Source organism: Vigna unguiculata, chromosome 1 (genome assembly GCF_004118075.2).
Source record: "Vigna unguiculata cultivar IT97K-499-35 chromosome 1, ASM411807v1, whole genome shotgun sequence".
In the NCBI taxonomy this organism is placed as follows: Eukaryota; Viridiplantae; Streptophyta; class Magnoliopsida; order Fabales; family Fabaceae; genus Vigna; species Vigna unguiculata.
In genome coordinates this window covers 28,680,580-28,700,297 of record NC_040279.1, presented here as the reverse complement: position 1 = coordinate 28,700,297, position 19,718 = coordinate 28,680,580, and the positions used below count along the sequence as shown (strand labels likewise).

At 29.8% G+C, this 19,718-nt stretch overlaps 2 protein-coding genes across 2 annotated transcripts; both read right to left on the bottom strand.

The window, feature by feature from the left end:
* Nucleotides 1-17,304: 17,304 nt before the first annotated feature.
* LOC114190555 lies at nucleotides 17,305-17,988 on the bottom strand. Its single transcript, XM_028079495.1, has one exon. The coding sequence runs from the start codon at nucleotides 17,986-17,988 to the stop codon at nucleotides 17,305-17,307; it is 684 nt and encodes a 227-aa protein (XP_027935296.1).
* A 341-nt stretch (nucleotides 17,989-18,329) lies between these two features.
* On the bottom strand, nucleotides 18,330-18,905 carry LOC114190547. Its single transcript, XM_028079484.1, has one exon. The coding sequence runs from the start codon at nucleotides 18,903-18,905 to the stop codon at nucleotides 18,330-18,332; it is 576 nt and encodes a 191-aa protein (XP_027935285.1).
* Nucleotides 18,906-19,718: the final 813 nt, after the last annotated feature.

The following is a 19,718-nucleotide window of genomic DNA, read 5'->3' as shown; positions in this document are numbered from 1 at the left end:
TTCCTCATGAGGATTGCAATGTGATTTTTGTGGTTGACATTAGGTATATTGAAGTTGTTGTCTCATATTTACATGATTGTCTAGTATTTGTACAAAAACCTCAATGCACCTCCCTACTTATTTGCACATGGCTCCCCACATGTTAATGACTCTCGTTGTCATATTTTTTTTCATTAAGATTGGGTCTAACAGACTTTTTAGTTCTTCATAAGGACTTCAATGTCATTTTATGGTTCACATTGAACATGATGTCTCATACTTGCAGAACTGTCCAGTATTTGTACAAAAACTCCAACGCAACTCCCCACCTATTTGCATATAGATCCCCACATTGTGTGACTCCTGCTGTCATATTTTTTTCTATTAAGAGTGGTTTTAGTGTTGTCATCTTCAACTCAGAAAAAACCTAAATCATAAATGATATCTACACCAACAACGACGATAGAATGGAAAAATCCTACAACTCACCCACAAAACAACCAACCACAAACATTTCAATCACGTATGGTATTTGAATGAAAATGAATCATTGGCGATTGTGAGAGTGAAACAAAGAACAAAGTCAAAACGAACCACCACCCATCGCCGTTGAGAACCCAAACCTCAGACCCTACTTCTCTGTTCGATGACGTCGCGAGACATTGCTTCTCTCTTCTCTCAAGTTGCAGTTCTCTATGCCAAATGAGAAAACTATGAGTTCTCTTTGCTGAACCTCTTCCCCATCTTCTCCCACACGTGTTTTAGTTTTAAAAGAAAATAAAACAAATTTTTAAATAAGAAAAATGATTGACACGTCACTATCTCAAAAGTAAGTTTAAAATATATGTTTAAATATCATTTTTGAAAAATTAAATAGCAAGACTCAAATGAAAAAAAAATAAGTTTATTGAATTTTTAATACATCATACAAATTTATTAGATACACAATTAAAGGTTTCGGATTGGTACTTAAAACTTAAATTTTATTTTATTTCATTAAAGCAAAAGTATTTTACATTTTAAACAAACAATGTTTTTTAAGCAGGTAATAGTAAGATCTGAAATAATGTCATGAATTATTGTTAATTTATATTTACATTATTAATTAAGTAGTTAATATGACTTAATTCTTTTAGATATTGTTAACTAATAAAATTTTTAGTTTTTGTCAATAATTTCTTTTAGTTTATTATTGATTTTTCTTTTTCGAATGAATTCTTGTTTTTCTAGTATTGTGTCTCATCTTGTGTTACTCGACTCATGTTCTCTAGAATTGTTGTTGTATAGACAGATAATAAGTCAGCTTTTAAGTTGATACTAGTCATGTCAAATTTGCATTTTAGAGAATCTTCGATCTCATGTATTATATTGTTATCCAACAATTCTTTTAATAAAATTAATAAAAATTATTTGTCATTTTATATTAATTACTAGTATAATGACCCACGAAATTTATTTTATTTTATATATTAAAATAGTATTTGTTTTATTTTGTATATTAAAATAATAAAATAGTAAAAATATTATGTAATGAAATATTATGAAAATTAATTTATATTATTATAAATATTGTTATCAAAGTATTTAGTAAATTTAAGTGATGCAATAATAATTTCAATTTTAAATATAATAAATAGAATTGATATCATAATTAATTGTAGAAATAATTATAATAATTTATGATCCGTGCAAATATTTTTTTGTTTTTTTTTTATTTTAATTTTTTTAGAATAATAATATAATTGTTATTATATTTATTTAAACATTAAAAATACTAAAAAAAATATTAATATAGATTATAAATTATAAAATTATTTGAAAGATTAACCTCTATTTAGCAAAAGTATTTAGTATAACGATGTTTTCTATAATTAAAAAAACACACGTATAATAATAACACTATTATGAATAATAATAACAATAATAATAATATTTATGCCATAAATATTAATATTAATGTTAACATTAAGGCTAATGTCAACTATAATAATTTATAATTATATGTAAAAATATACATTAACAACAAAACAAATAAAAATGACAAGTAATTGAAATACGATTCCGTAGTAAATTAATTTAAGATGTGTGTCTAAATATAATAATAATAATATCATTATAATAATATATCGTAGTGATAAAAATAATAATAATACAACAATTACATATATATATATATATATATATATATATATATATATATATATATATATATATATATATATATATATATATATATATATATAAAGATATACATTTGTTGTGTCCTCTTTTGTTTATACAATTTTATCCTCTTAATTATTAATTGTTAAATTAAAATAATTATTCATAATAAAAATTATTTGTCCATTTTATCATTTTAATAATTTTAATAACTATTTTTTTAATTCAAATAATTACACAGATATAAAAAATAAAATGAACAACAAAACAAATAAAAAGTGCAAGTAGTTGAGATATGATCCCGAAGTAAATAAATGTAAAATATGTGTTTAACTATAATAATAATAATAATAATAATAATAATAATAATAATAATAATAATGATAATAATAATATATAATAATAATAACACTAAAATATATCGCGTAGTGATAATAATAATAATAATAATAATAATAATAATAATTCAACTACATATATAAAGAGATAAACATCTTTTGTGTCCTTTTTTATTTTTCAATTTTATCGTCTTAATTGTTTTATTTTATGCTTAAATAATTATTTAAAATAAAAAAATTATTTTTCAGTTTTATTATTTTACTAATTTTAGTAACTATTTTTTTGAATTTAAATAATTATTCAAATGTAAAGATAAATTAACAACAAAACAAATAAAATGGTCAAGTAATTGAAACATGATTCATAGATAGAAAGTAAAAGTAAAATGTGTATGTAACCATAATAATAAAAACAATAACAATAATAATAAATATTATAATAATTATAGTTCTAATTAATAATAGTAGTAATAATAATAGTAGTAATATAATAATAGAAATATTGTAGTTAATAATGATAATAATAATACTTATAATAGTACTGATCATAATAATTATAGTTGATAACAACAATTATATTTAATAATAGTAATAATTATTATTATTAGAGATGATAATAATAATAATAATAATAATAATTAGAGTTATAATTGATAATAATAACAATAATACAAAAATAAAATAATAAATATCATGAAAATTAGGTTATATTGTTATAAATGTTAATATTAATGAAATGAATTTGTAAATTCAGTTTTAAATATAATAAATAAAATTAATATCACAATATGGTGTAGTTAATTGATTTCACAATATAATTATAATAGTATATGACATGTGTGTGTACTCAATTTTTTTTTATTTATTTCAAATCTGTTTAGAATAATAATATTATTGTTATTATATTTATTTAACCATTAAAAATAATAATAATAATATTAATATAAATGATAAAATTTTTAAAAGATTAGAAATCTATTTAGCAAAAGTATTTAGATAATAACGTTTATTATAATTAAAAAAAACACTTACACTAATAACATCACTATGAATAGTAATAATAATGATACTAATAATAACAAACAATTGATAATAATAATATGAGCTCGTAGTAAATAAAATTAAATTGTGTGTCTAACTATAACAGTAATAATAATATTATTATAATAATATCTCGTAGTGATAATAATAATAATAATACCATTATAATAATATATACCGTAGTGATAATAATAATAATAATAATGATAATAATAATAATCCACTAACTAAATATATAAAGAGATGCACATTTTTTATAACTATTTTTGTTTTTACAATTTTATCCTCTTAATTATTATTTATTAAATTAAATAATTATTCATAATAAAAAATTATTTGTCAATTTTATCATTCTACTAATTTTAGTAACTATTTTTTTTTTAATTCAAAAATACCAAGATATAGAGATAAAATAAATAACAAAACAAATACAAAAAGCAAGTTATTGAAATATGATATCGTAGTAAATAAAACTAAAATGTGTCTAACTATAATAATAGTAATAATAATAATAATAATAATAATGATAATATCACTATAATAATATCGCATAGTGATAAAAAAATAATACTAATACTACTACTAATAATAATAATATTAATATTAATACAACTATATATATAAAGAGATAAACATCTTTGGTGTCCTTTTTATTTTATCAATTTTATCCTCTTAATTATTATATTTTAAATTTAAATAACTATTTACAATAAAAAATTTATTTTTCAGTTTTATTATTTTACTAATTTTATTAACTATTTTTTTAAATTGAAATAATTTTTCAAATGAAAAGATAAATGAACAACAAAACAAATAAAAATGACAAGTAATTGAAGTAAAAGTAAAATGTGTATCTAACAATAATAATAATAGTTATTATTATTAATAATAATAATAGTAATATAATAATATAAATAAAAATATTCAGAATAAAAATATCCAGTTATTCATTTTTTAATGTAAATAACCATATTGTTTTCAAGAAATTCATCTTATTTCGAATTTTGTTATGATAATCTTCGTTGTAAAAAATGAAATATTAAGAGTTAAATAAAATGAATTAAACAATCAATCAAGTAAAATATCTTTAATTTGTTTGCTTTTGTCAAAGATTGACATAATTCAATAATGGTCGACAAATCCTTCAAATCTGAATGGGTATGAACATCAACAATAAAATGTTGGAGTGAAATTTTAAATTAATCATATATTTATCAATATACCTATTTTTTTAAGTTTAAGACAAAGGAATAATTTATCATAATCTAATAAAAATTGAGACATAATTACTAACAAAAATATATAATAGTAATAATATTATATATTACAAATAAGAGTAATAACTTTACTGCTAAAAATGTTAATAATACTAATAGTAATAATATATAATAGTAACATATTATAATAATAATAATAATAATAATAATAACAATTATTATTATAATACTAATATTTGTTATAATTTGACTACTATCACTATAAATAATATTTATAATAATAATATTATTAATAATTAGAAATAATAATACTTATAAAAATATCACAATTAATAATATTATTTATAATTAATATTATAGTTGAAATCATAATAAATAAAAAAATAAAAACAAATTAACTTTTGTAGGATTTAAACCCGAGTTCTTTTGTACCAAAGTTTTAAAATGACAAAAAAATTAATTTTTTTGACACATGTCAATAAAAGAAAATGGATAATGTAATAATTTGGGTAATACATTCTTTTCTTAATATGTAATAGATTACAATATTTTAAGACTTTAATTTTTTATATGTGAAAAAAATAACTAATAAGTGATGATAAGATAATATAACAATCACGTTAAAATTTAAATAATTATAAAAATTCAATTAAAAAATATAAAAGTTTAATTATTTAATAAAATTACAAAAATTTATTAAGTACTCCGTTAAAAAATTTAATTAAGCTTTTAAAAAATATTTCTTTCCTTTATTGTTTACCATTTCAATAACTTTATCTCACCTTGTTATTTTAGTAGGTGAGGTCTGGATCACATGGCGTCATACATCTTGGTTGATTAAAGAACAAATTTTTATTGATATTATTCTCCATAATATTCATTTTTAATTATTTCATATCACAAAGTATCATTGTTAGTAAAAATTAAAGGATGAAGGATTTAAGAGGACAACAATTTTTCATTGACCGGGATAACAATGAAATTTTATATATGTTTAAGTATAGGATTTAGGGTTTTGAGTAAAAAAATTAAAAGGAGACAAAGCTTAGAGAAAAAATTAAAAGTTCTCTAATCATTTACCTTAGTTTGTAATCTATTCTTAAAAAACATTGTTAATCAAGACAAAAATTAAGAAAGAAGTTGGAGAAACGGAGACCAAAAGAGAGATCACGTAAAAAATAAATAAGAAATTAAAAGAAAAGAAAAAAAAGAAAAAAAAAGGGGCAACACACCCATTTAGTTTTATAAAGAAACATGAACAAATTAACTTTAATGTATTTTAGACTTTTATAATCCGATAGTCGTAGGATATATGTTTTTTTTTATAATGTTGAATATTTTTCAGGAGTTGCAATTTTTTTATTTATTTAATTGTTCAGTTTATGAAATTTCATTATAGTCATTTGCTTAAAATATTAAAGATATTATTATTGTAATTATCTGGATAATTTGGAGGATGAAAGATCATAGTAGATTTAGGATTCAATTGTGTTTTCTTTGCCTATTTTTCAAATTGAGGGGTTAATGTGTATGACTCAGAATTTATCTAAAAAGTATATACGAGTAATATTGTCTTAGTTTTTTTTATGCTGATTTTCAATATGCTGAAATTTTTCAAAATTCAAATTAGAAAGGGTAGAATGGTTTCATTAATGGACATAATATGACAGACTTCACTCGCTAATGGCTCAAGATCAATATTGACGGTGCAACAAGGAATTCTGTTGGTTTGAAATGAAGTGTTTTATTTTTGGAGAAAGTCAGAGTGAATACGTGGATAGTTTCTAAGCTTTTTAAGGGGTCCAAACTTCTATTTATGTTGAATTTATGGGGTTATTTATGCTTTGGATTATACTTAGAGGGAGAACTTTCAAAGGTTTGGTTAAAGAGTGGTTCTTTTTAATCTATCATGACTTTTTGGATTAACGAGTGGTTCCTTAGAGTATTAGAGGAGATGACAATAATGCTTAACTTTGATTCATAGAGAACATTACATGTAGTTTAATGTTTTACCATCATGTATTCATTTATATTTTTTATCATGAATGAATTTGGTGTGGTCTCCACATACTTCGCATTCTTTTATTTATTTATTTTTACCAAACTTTCATATTATAACAAATGATTGATGAGAAAGTGTCAACTCATACATACATACATACATATATACATACATACATACATACATATATATATATATATATATATATATATATATATATATATATATATAACCTTATTTGGAAATTAATCTATAAAACATAATTAAAACATGTTTTTATATAAACACTTAATTAGACTTTTTTTCCTTTGGGATATTTGATTATTAATAATTATTCTATTAAATAAACATCAAAAGATAGCATTTTATTATCTACCTACTTTTTTTATTTTTTTATCATAATTAAATTAACATGTGGGTTTATTTAAAATTAACATATTAAAGATTTAGATTGGAGATTGTGACATCCCATTTAAATAGAATAAAACTACTAAATTAAACATCACATAAATATAAATATCAACCATTACAATTATCCATAAACATACTTAGAAAGGAAAACTAAGGCACACCACGATGCCATGAACCAAAACAGAATTTAAGAGTTTGATAGTTGTCCAAAAAGCTTGCTCATAGAGCAAGATATTACATAAGCAATAGTGCCTTCAAAGAGTACTCTAAGGTACGAGATCCAACCCAGGCTTGACTACACTGTAGAGTTTCCATCACCCTGGTGACCACTAGGGGTTTCAACATCGGCTCACACCAATAAAATTGATGATCATTACAAAAGAAAAAATCACACAAGAAACAAACACAAGCAAAAGGGTAAGCTAGAGTAAAAATAATTTTAAACATGTTATAGCGAGTAGAAATTGAAAGAGATCATAAACATGCAACAAAGTAGGCATACAATCATGTGATAGCAAATAGATAGGATACTATGACTTAATTATCTAGATACATATAATAAGATCTGATTCATTGGATGTCTGCACTTGTGGTGGTCTCTACTGCTCTGCAGAGTCATTGCCAATGGGTTTCACCCTACCACACACAAGGTTAGCCTTCAAACATCTAAGGTCATTATCCTGCCAAAGAGTAGGGCCTCCCGCTACTCTTACCACTTGAATCAGTCTGCTCTACGTGAGACTAACTAATTTTTTAGAGTTTTGGGATGCAATCCTTACTTGAATCCTTATCTAATTATATACACTACAACACCACCATGAAATCTCACCAAGAGATTCATGGAATTATGTCTATCTCATGCCACATCCATGTTCCCACACCATATTCCACATGTTAACTCATAACATCCAAATCGCATGTCAATACTCAACCAACCAGCCATGATTCATGATTTAATTCATACCAAGCTCATCGATTCCAGTTCATAAAATCTCATAAGACATGCAGAGCCTTGTACTTCATGCATTTCCAAGATATACAGCCAATCATAGATGAAACAAGGAAGAAAAAAAATCAAATTTGCACCATTCTCGCTTAGGCTAGAAGCCTTCGCCCAAGTGACATAAACTCTCTCGCTTAAGCTAGACATTCTCGTCTGAGCGAGAGCTACGATAGTGACATAGTGAGTGTTCTGCGAGTTCTCGCCTAAGCGGGGCCTTCTCGCCTAGGCGAGATCGCTTGTTGCCCAAAACTAAGGTCCCTCGCCTGAGCGACAATTCGAGCAGAGAACACATTAGGTTTCCACGAGTTCTCGCTTAGGCGAGACCTTCTTGCTTGAGTGAGATGATTTGTCGCTCAAAACAAAAGCTCTCCGCTTGAGCAAGAGCTCGAGCAGAAACCAGGGCGAGCTTCTATTATTCTCACCTAGGCGTAGAGATGGCAAATAAACTCGTCCCCGTGGGTATTGCCCGAACCCGTCCCCATTTTGACGGGGAATCCCCGCATTGACTGGGTATGGGTATGGGTATGGGGAATCCCCGACTTTTTCAGTTGGGTATGGGGATGGGTATGGGGATGTACATATACCCGCCATAATACCCGTCCCCGCCATATCTCCATTCTCGTTTAAATTATTAAAATATTCACAATTAATCAAGTAACTTATATATATATATATATATATATTTTTTTTTTCTTTTTTCTTTTAATTATTTCATTTGTCATGAAACTCATTCTCATCTCCAATATATTTTTTATCTTATCATAACCTTTATGTAATTATGTTAAAATGATGTATGTTAATAAAAAAAAATATTATGCCTCACATTTGAATATTTATATTATTTTTAATATTTTTATTTATTATAAATTTTCCTTTCACATGAGAATATTTACACTCTCAATTTAAGGTAATATAAAAAAAATTCTTTACTTATTATTATTATTATTATTAATTTTTGTTTAATTTGAAGAACTCTTTTGTTTCATTAAAATAATTTTTGTTATTTTTCAACCATTAAGTATATATGTTGATATTTGAAAAGTTTTCTTAGTTCTCTAAGATATTTTTCGTCTTATCATACCTTAGTTATACATTTGATTTCCTTTGTGTGATTTTTTTCGATAGTCTCTCAAATTATTTCTAAAACACACATTTGTTAGTTTTTTAATATTTTTATTTATTGTTTTTATTTTTATCATGTAGAATAATATTTTGATATATTCTATCTAATTATTTTTTATTTTATAACTCATTATTAATCATAATGTAATTTTTTCACTTTAAATTCTGTTTGAAGTGGTTAAAATTATATATATATATATATATATATATATATATATATATATATATATATATATATATAATGATATTTAGGAATAGTATATGATAATTCACTACAAGAAAAACATGAAATGGTGACTGATTTAGTCAGTAACCCATATCAGTCACTATTTTTCGTCATTGGTGGTAGTAGTTGATTTATTGTCTGAATCAATGACTAAATTAGTGACTAATTCAATGATCGAATCGATACTTGATTTAGTGACCAATTTAATTACTAATTTATTTGTAATTTAATGACAAATTTTTTGGTCACTAATGATATTTCTATTTAATTTTAACCACTTCAAATGTAATTTAATAATTAGTTCTCTAAGGTATTTTTCATTTTATCATACCTTAATTATACATTTGATTTCCTTTGTGCGATTTCTTTCGATAGTCTCTCAAATTATTTCTAAAACACACATTTGTTAATTTTTTAATATTTTTATTTATTGTTTATTTTCATCATGTAGAATAATATTTTGATATATTCTATCTAATTATTTGTTATTTTATAACTCACTATTAATCATACTGTAATTTTTTTCACTTTAATTGTATAAATAACTTTTATTTACTACAATATAAAAATTTAATGTAATTGCTATGAATATTTTGTTGTCACTATCCAACATATATTGAAGTTCAAAAGATACAAAATCTATGTCAAAATTTTATTATTATGTTTATTATTTGTTCTTTGTGTCATTTTGATCAAGTGATGTATTATAACTTTTATTAGTGTATAAAAAAGAGATTTATTATAATTTAAAAAATTGAAGTAAACAAACATTTAAAATATATTTTAATTTGAATATTTGTTTTCCTTTTATTATTATGTTTATTATTTGTTCTTTGTGTCATTTTGATCAAGTGATATATTATAACTTTTATTAGTGTATAAAAAAGAGATTCATTAGAATTTAAAACATTGAAGTAAACAAACATTTAAAATATATTTTAATTTGAATATTTGTTTTCCTTTTATATTTTTTTGAAATATTTTTTAATTTTATCAACTAAGTTCATCAATGTTGTAGTTTGCAAATTTAATAAATGTTTTGATTCACATGAAATTTTATTTGGTATTCTAATATAAAATGTAAACAGTTATAATTTATTTTAAGGTATTTGGCATCGAAGAAAATCCTCCTAATATTGAATATTTCATAATATTATGTTTTCTTTACCGTAATTTTTTTTCTTTTATAAAAATTAATATTGAAGTAGTTAGAACACGGGTACGGGTATGGGTACGAGATTATACCCGTTACCCGGTGGGGATGGGGATGGGAAAAAAGTTTGATACCCGTTGGGTTTGGGTATGGGGATGGGGATGAATTTTTTATGCGGGGATGGGTATGGGATAGCGAAACCCGTCCCCGCCCCGCCCCGTTGCCATCCCTACCTAGGCGAGACAAGCTCGCTTGGGTGAGAATACCAGTTCTCGCCACTGTTCACACATGCAACAACCAGACATTCAATACCAAACAACATTTTAAGATTTTTCAGGCAACCACAGTAGCACACAAGTCATATAAACATGAAGCAAAGCTAAAACAGGTAGAATATTGTAAAATCATGTGAACCCTAACTTCCCTTACCTGATTAGATGCTAGCAAATAAAAACAGGCACCCAACAAAATGAGCACCACAACTCAAGAAACAAATTTGAGAGCTGAAAATACTAACACCAAAACGAAAACAAGGTTACTAAGATGAACCCTAGACGAAACCACGACAACAAAGCTGGAAATGAGAAAGTATAAGTTGAGGATCAACTTACGTTGAAGAAATGGAACTTAATTAGCTTGGAGAAGAACAAGGTTCAAGCCCTAGCAGAGCTTCTAAAAGGAGAGAAAAGAGAAGTGAGTAAGGAAGTTGTCTTTGAAAGTGAGGCAGAATGAAAAACCAAGAGGCTTGAAGGATGGTCTTGGGATCTCTAATGGGCTGACTCTAGGCCCTCTAGATAGGCCAGACTCAAAACTCCTTTTTAAAACAGAAAAAGAGAAAGGGATTTTACGTAGATAAACATAAGTTACTAAAGTAAAACGAGTTTTACATTAACGCGAAGAAAAAAAAGAAACATATTATTGTATACAAATTTTATGGAAATAAAGGAAAATCCTAAGATAATAAATATAAGGGTAAATGGAGGTTTACCTAAGTCAATTCAAGAAATACAAATCGGTTAAGTCCATTAGATAATTTCTTTCTTACTAGATTAAGGGTTGGTGAAATTAAAATGTAAATACTGAAATGAAAATGACAAAAAAGAAATGTAAACGGAAATTAAAATGCTGTAATAGGAAATTGAAATGAAGAATTAGAAGAAATAATTAAAGGTTTTAACCGTTAAAACATAAACAACTAAAAACTCAAATCGAAAATGGAACACACTAAAAGTATAAATTTGCAAAAAACTAAATTCAAAACGGTAAAAGAAATTTAAGAAAGGAAAACTGGAATTGTAAACAACAAAAATTTTAAAAAGAAATGAAAACTTATTGAAATAACTAGAAAAACAGGAAAACCTAATTATAACTACCAAATCTGAATATTTGTAGAATTGAAAAATAAAATGCAATGTAAATTAAATTGGCATAGACATACTAAAGATGAAAACAGTGAATAGAAGAAAATTGAACTGAAGGAGTCTAAAAACATGAAGCATGAACCATAGTGAAGTTCTCTTCATTCTTTTATGCAAACAAATCAAATTTGAATTCTTGTTTCATGAAGAAAATACAAACCAATCGATTTGCACATTTAAGACAAGCAACTCTTAATCTATAATTGAAAACTAATAATTGAAATCTAGGTTTCACTTAATCTTTTCCACGCACAAGGAGTAAGAATGATGCGGTAAAAGAAGCTCTAAGTAATCAATGACTACAAAGAGGATCAAGAAAAAGAGAAGTTTTTTTTTTTTTTTTCAAATAAAATAGAAGGTGCCCAAATCCTTACTCACACCCTATGTTTTACTATGTTGTAAACCCTTAGATTATTTATGGGATTGGCAACCATTAGTTCACTTTTAAATCCTAATTCTGTATGAATTAATAGATACTAATCCTGTAACATCCCATTTAACGGTCTAAACTATCAGACAAAACATTGCATATCTGATAATTCAAAGCATAGAACCCAAAATATAAACAGTATGTTACAGTCATCCCACAAAAACTAGATAAACTGCTATACAATTTATATACACAACTTGCACTAGAGTTTTCAAAAGAGAAAACACAAGTCTAAACTAAAAACACTAGAATTTCCATAGAACTCTACTGTGCAACATTTCCTCCTCTTCCCTATACGGGGCTAGCTGCAAGCTCTTCAACTACTCACACCAATCAGGTGATTATGGCAAGAAATAACATACACCAAAAAGAAAAGAGACAAAAGAAGGGTAAGCTAATGATTTAAAAAGAGAACTTAAATCAATTTTATAGTTAATAACATACAAAAAGCACAAATAATCAATTAGTTTCACACAAATTAATAATCTAAGACCCAATTAATCCGGATTCATGCATTGAAGTTGGATCCAGGCAGTTGTGCACTTGTAGTGGCATCTCATGCTCTGCAGAGCGACAGATACAGAGTAAAAATCTACCACATACAAGGTTAGTCCGTTAACACCTATGGTCAAGGAAAAATTCCTAGGCTAGGACCTCCTGCTCCTCTCACCACATACCCCATTCCTCTCTACTTGAGAATTTGAATGGTTATTAGAGCGTCAGGATAACTGCCAAGACAATCTCTACCTCAATGCACACACTACCACAATCATTGCTAATCCTCCTTGGGTTAGCATCAACCAATCTCAACTCAGTATCATATAGACAATCTCATATCATATACTCATCATTCATAATAATTAAAAAGATTCCATAACTACAAAAATATCATTCAAATCACTCAAGAATGCAAGTTTCAATTTCATACTTACTCGCCCAGCTAGTATCACTCACCCAGCCACTGGTTGATTCTCACCCAGCTAATAGCACTAGCCCAGCCACTGGTACAGGTATGGAATTTCCTCCTGGAAATTCGCCCAACTAGTAGCACTCGCCCAGCCACTGACCTATGCTCGCCCAGCTAGTAGCACTCGCCCAGCCACTGGTCCAGGACTTGAATTTCCTAACTTTGAAATTCGCCCAGCGAGTATTACTCGCCCAACGAGTCTGCGAATCTGAATAATTTTGCAGATCAGTGTTCTACATAATTATGCAGATCAACTTATTAGCCCAGCGAGGATGCTCGCCCAGCGAGTAAGCAAATCTACACAATTCTACAGAAGTTGATTTAAGCAAAATTATACCTATTCAACCAATCCATACAATCCCAAAACCTCTATAGAGACCATTCGAGTATCACACATTAATTCTATCAACATAATCACACAAATTGCATCCAATTGCACCTATAGCATACAGTTATTCTCAAACATCAGATAAAACCTAAGTATTTATCATTTTCAAACATCACAACCCAGTCCACATATCAAACACATCAGTCAATTATAGAATAATCATGTAACAACATTTCTAATAGATTTGTGAGACATGATAAATATTAGCTTCCCTTACCTGAGATACTAAACAAACAGTTCACAAAGAGTCCAAATACACCTCACAACCCGACAGAGTCCCCAATTCTCCCTAAGAACAACAAGAACATGATCAGAGTGCATCAATAGAACCACTAATTAGTGGAAAAACATAAGGAGAACTCAGAAGGCACATGCGGTCTAGAATGATCCGCATGCAATGAGATTTAGACAAAAACAGAGAAAAGAGTAGAAAATCAACTTACTCTGTTTGAGAAATTGATCGGACAGAAACGTAGGGCATGTCGCAAGGATCCCCCTAGCGGTCTCTGATCGTTGAACAGATGATTACAGGAGTCAGAAACTTAGAGAGAAGGCATATATGATTTTAGAAACAGTTCTTAGAGAGATAAAGTGTTTATAACTAATGAAACTCGTTTATTAGATTTCTATTTATATTTAAGATTTTTAATAATAAAATAATCGAGTTCCATTATTTTAAACACTTACTCATTCTAAACTACTATTTTCTAGGTCCTCACATTCTTCCTAACAACAAAATTTTCGACATCGAAAATTAGACTTACCAGGAAATAGATAAGGATATGACTTCATCATATCCTCCTCCAACTCCCAAGTGGAATCACCTGTCCTACTATCCCAGACAACCTTGACCAAATTGATGGTTCCTCTGTGATGTTTCGTCTGACGGCCATCTAAGCCAATTGGTTGCACTTCCACTAAAAGGTCTTCTTTAACTTATACATCATCCACCTCTAGAACATGAGAACCATCAGGTACATACTTCCTCAATTGAGATACATGGAATACCGGATGTAAATTAGCCAACTGAGGAGGCATTGCAATCTCATAAGCTACTGGCCTACTCGATTCAGAATCTGATAAGGACCAATATACTTAGAAGAGAGTTTCCTTGAACGAATCGCTCTCCCCACTCCAGTGGTTGGGGTCACCTTCAGGAAAACATGATCCCCTATTGAAAACTCTAACGGTCTCTTCCTTTGGTCGGCATAAGACTTCTGCCTACTTTGTGAAGTCTTCATCCTTTCTTGAATTAATTTTACTTTTTCTATGGTCTGTTGTAGTAACTCAGGTCCCACCAAAACTGCCTCTCCATCTTGATACCAACATAGAGGAGTTCTACATCATCTACCATATAAAGCTTCATACGGTGCCATTCTGATACTGGCTTGATAACTGTTGTTGTAGGTGAATTCAACCAAAGGTAGCACTTCATCCCATCCACCGAGATGATCTAACACGCAAGTTCTCAACAAATCTTTTAGAGACTGAATTGTCCTCTCTGTTTGTCCGTCTGTTTGAGGATGATAAGCAGAACTCATCCTCAAGCTGCTACCCGTAGCTCCTTGCAACGATTGCCAAAATCTAGAAGTAAATCGAGGATCTCTATCTAACACAATACTTGAAGGCACACCATGTAACCTAACAATTTCATTTAGATACAACTGTGCCAAATTGGCCATAGACATTCTCAATTTAATTGCCAGAAAATGAGCACTTTTAGTTAAACGGTCGACTATCACCCAAATAGCATCATGACCTCTCACTGTTCTTGGTAAATGAGTAACAAAATCCATTGAGATGCTATCCCATTTCCAAATAGGTATCTCCAGCTGCGGTAATAATCCACCAGGCCGTTGATGTTCTACTTTTGCCTTCTGACAAGTCAAACAAGATGCAACAAATTGTGCCACATCCCTCTTCATACCAGACCACCAAAAATATTCTTTGAGATCTTGATACATTTTAGTCATGCCTGGATGCATGCTAAAACGACTTTTATGCCCTTCCTCTAAGACCATCTTCTTTAACTCAACATCATCAGGTATGCACACTCTGCCTTTGAAGCATAAAATTCCATCAGAGCCCCTCTGAAAGTCCTTAGCTTGTTCTGTACCCAACAAAGTCATTGTCTTTTGCAAGCTCACATCATTGGCTTGTTTAACTTTGATCAGACTCAAGAAATCACTAGATATATTTAGGCTATTACATATAATGAAATCAATCTCAAACTCTGTTTGTAGTTTTAAGTCTCTGAATTCTTCCACTAATTCAAGCTCTTTTATCATCATGTGAGATATATGCGCGGTCTTCCTACTAAGAGTGTCTGCCACAACGTTGGCTTTACCTGGATGATATAGTAACTCAAAATCATAGTCCTTCAGAAATTCCATTCACCTCCTTTGCCTCATATTTAACTCTTTCTGATCGAACAAATATTTTAAACTTTTATGATCACTGAATACTTGAAACTGTGCCCCATAAAGGTAGTGTCTCCAAATCTTCAAGGCAAAAACTATCGCTGCTAACTCCAAATCACGAGTAGGGTAATTCTTGTCGTGCACCTTCAGTTGTCTTGAAGCATAAGCCACCACTTTCTTTTCTTGCATCAACACACTACCTAACCCTTGATAGGATGCGTCACAATAAACCTCAAAGGATTTACTTGTGTCAGGGATTACAAACACTGGGGCACTGGTCAACCTTTTCTTAAGTTCTTGAAAACTCTCCTTACATTTATCTGTCCAAGCAAAAGGCTGATCCTTGCGAGTAAGGTGTGTTAGAGGTGCTATTATTTTAGAAAATCCCTCAATGAATCTTCTATAGTAACCAGCTAATCCCACAAAACTTCTAATTTCTGTTACCGGCTTTGGTCGTTCCCACTGTAGCACGGCATCCACTTTAACTGGGTCCACTGATATTCCTAGAGAAGATATCACATGGCCCAAAAACTGAACATCTCGCATCCAAAACTCACACTTTGATAGTTTAGCATACAATTTTTCCTCCCTCAAAATCCCAAGTACTGTTCTTAAGTGCTGAACATGATCTTCATGAGTTTTAGAGTAGATAAGGATGTCGTCTATAAAAACAACGACAAACTTATCGAGAAAAGGTCTGAAAATTCTGTTCATATAGTCCATGAATAAGGCAGGAGCATTAGTCACACCAAAAGGCATAACTACCTACTCATAATGCCCATATCTAGACCTAAAGGTTGTCTTCTGTACATCCTCAACCTTGACCAGAATCTGATGATATCCTGACCGCAAGTCAATTTATGAAAACACCACAGCCCCGTGCAACTGATCCATAAGGTCATCAATCCTGGGCAGAGGGTATTTATTCTTGATGGTCAACTTGTTTAGTTGTCTGTAGTCTACACATAATTTGGAGCTTCTGTCCTTCTTTACAAGTAACACCGGTGCTCTCCAAGGCGACACACTAGGTCAGATAAATTGCTTTTCCAACAATTCCTCTATTTTTTTCTTCAACTCTACCAACTCAGCTGAAGCCATTCTGTACGGAGCTATTGATATTGGTCCTGCTCCAGGCACTAGATCAATCAAGAACTCCACTTCTCTTTGAGGAGGTAGTCCTGGCACTTCATCAGGAAATACGTCCTCAAACTCTCTCACCACAAAGATTTTAATGCTTTTATCATCTTTCTCAACATTTACATGAGTCAAGATAACAAAGCATCGAGAACCCTCTCTGATTTCCTTTAACACCTGTTGAGAAGACAACAACTCTGACTCTTTAAAGTTAGGAAACAATAGCTTTTTCTTACTGCAATCAATAAGAATGTGATTGGCAGCCAACCAATCCATCCCTAAGATCACATCCAAACTCTGTAGTGGCAAACAAATGAGATTGACTCTGAACTGACGCCCCTCTACATTCACTGGGCATCTGGCGCACAACATTGACATCTTTACTAAACTTGAAGCTGGAGTTGACACTATAAGATCATACTGTAACTCTTTCACAAGCAAACATAACTCTTTAACACAACCCTCAGACACAAAAGAATGTGTTGCTCCCGAGTCAAACAGAACACTCAAGCTTTTACCAGCTATCAAACAACTACCGATAATAAGATTACCTGAAGCAGATGCTTCTGTTCCAGACATTGCATAAACCCTCCCTACAGCTTGGGGTCTGTCACCTCTATTCCTCTATTTGCAGGCTATTGGGATTGACTCACTACCCTTCTAGCGGAAGGGCAATCTCTGGCAAAGTGCCCCTCTACTCCACATGAATGGCATTTTCCACCCTTTCCCAGCCTTGGACAGTTACTCTTTAAATGAGGTCCTCCACATGCAAAACACTGCACTCGACCTTGTTGAAACTGTTGCTGAGAGGAACCCCCTCTAAACCCCTGAAGTTGAGGTCTAGAGTAAGGTTTTCTCCTTTCCTCAAGTATAACTCTGAACCCAGATGGTCCTCCTACTCTATGTGGTTGTTGTCTTTGTTAGACTTCTACTTCTGCTTTGAGCTTCTCCATAACTCTGGCTTTCTCTACTAAGGTAAGGAAATCCTTAATAGATAGGGGTGCCACCATTAACTTAATGTCACCTCTAAGGCCATTTTCAAACTTCCGACATCTCCATTCTTTGTCAACAGTTATGGTATGGAAACGTCCCAGATGTTTAAATTTTTCTGTATATTCTGCCACGAACATGTTTCCATGTACCAATTGGAGAAATTCAACTTCCTTAGCATACCAGATACTATCTGGGAAATATTCTGTCAGGAAACACTTTTTGAACACATCCCAAGACACTTCCTCTCTTTTCTCTTCCAACATCAACTTCATACTCGCCCACCAATGCTCGACTTCACCGATGAGCATATAAACAGTATAAGACAACCTCTTTTCTGCAGGGCATCTCTTAGCTTCAAACACCCTTTCCATATCCTTCATCCATTGATCAGCTTCGTCAGGACTGACTTTTCCATTAAACTTGGTGGGATGGTGTTGCAAAAAATCCTCCAAACTCCATTCTCTGATATGAGGAGGTAGGAATTGTGAAGGGCCAGCTGACATTCTGTTTGCTTCAAGCTGGGAGAGAGCATCAAGATGTCTTTGCTGAGTTGCCTATGCGCCTGCCCGAGCAGTTTCCATTTGCTGCAAGGACAAATTGTGTTGCTCCACCATTGAGGCATGTTGTTGTTGCATAGCTGCTGCCATAACTTCTATTGCCCGCACAAGATCGGGCAAATCCGAAGTTGGTGGGGCTGGAGGTGGCCTATTTGCCATAACTTTTCTGTTTACATAAAGAACAACCATCAGCTTAACCTGCAAACACTACTATATCAAAAAAAAAAAAAAACAACACCTAGAGGAAGCTAACCATACCCAACCTACAGATCCTAAAGGAACTACAACTCTAATACAAAAAATGTAACATCCCATTTAACAGTCTAAACCATCAAACAAAACATTGCATATCTGATAGTTCAAAGCATAGAACCCAAAATATAAACAGTATGTTATAGTCATCCCACAAAAACTACATAAACTGCTATACAATTTATATACACAACTTACACTAAAGTTTTCAAAAGAGAAAACACAAGTCTAAACTAAAAACACTAGAATTTCCATAGAACTCTACTGTGCAGCATTTCCTCCTCTTCCCTGTACGGGGCTAGCTGCAAGCTCTTCAACTGCTCACACCAATCAGGTGATTATGGCAAGAAATAACAGACACCAAAAAGAAAAGAGACAAAAGAAGGGTAAGCTAATGATTTAAAAAGAGAACTTAAATCAATTTTATAGTTAATAACATACAAAAAGCAAAAATAATCAATTAGTTTCACACAAATTAATAATCTAAGACCCAATTAATCCGGATTC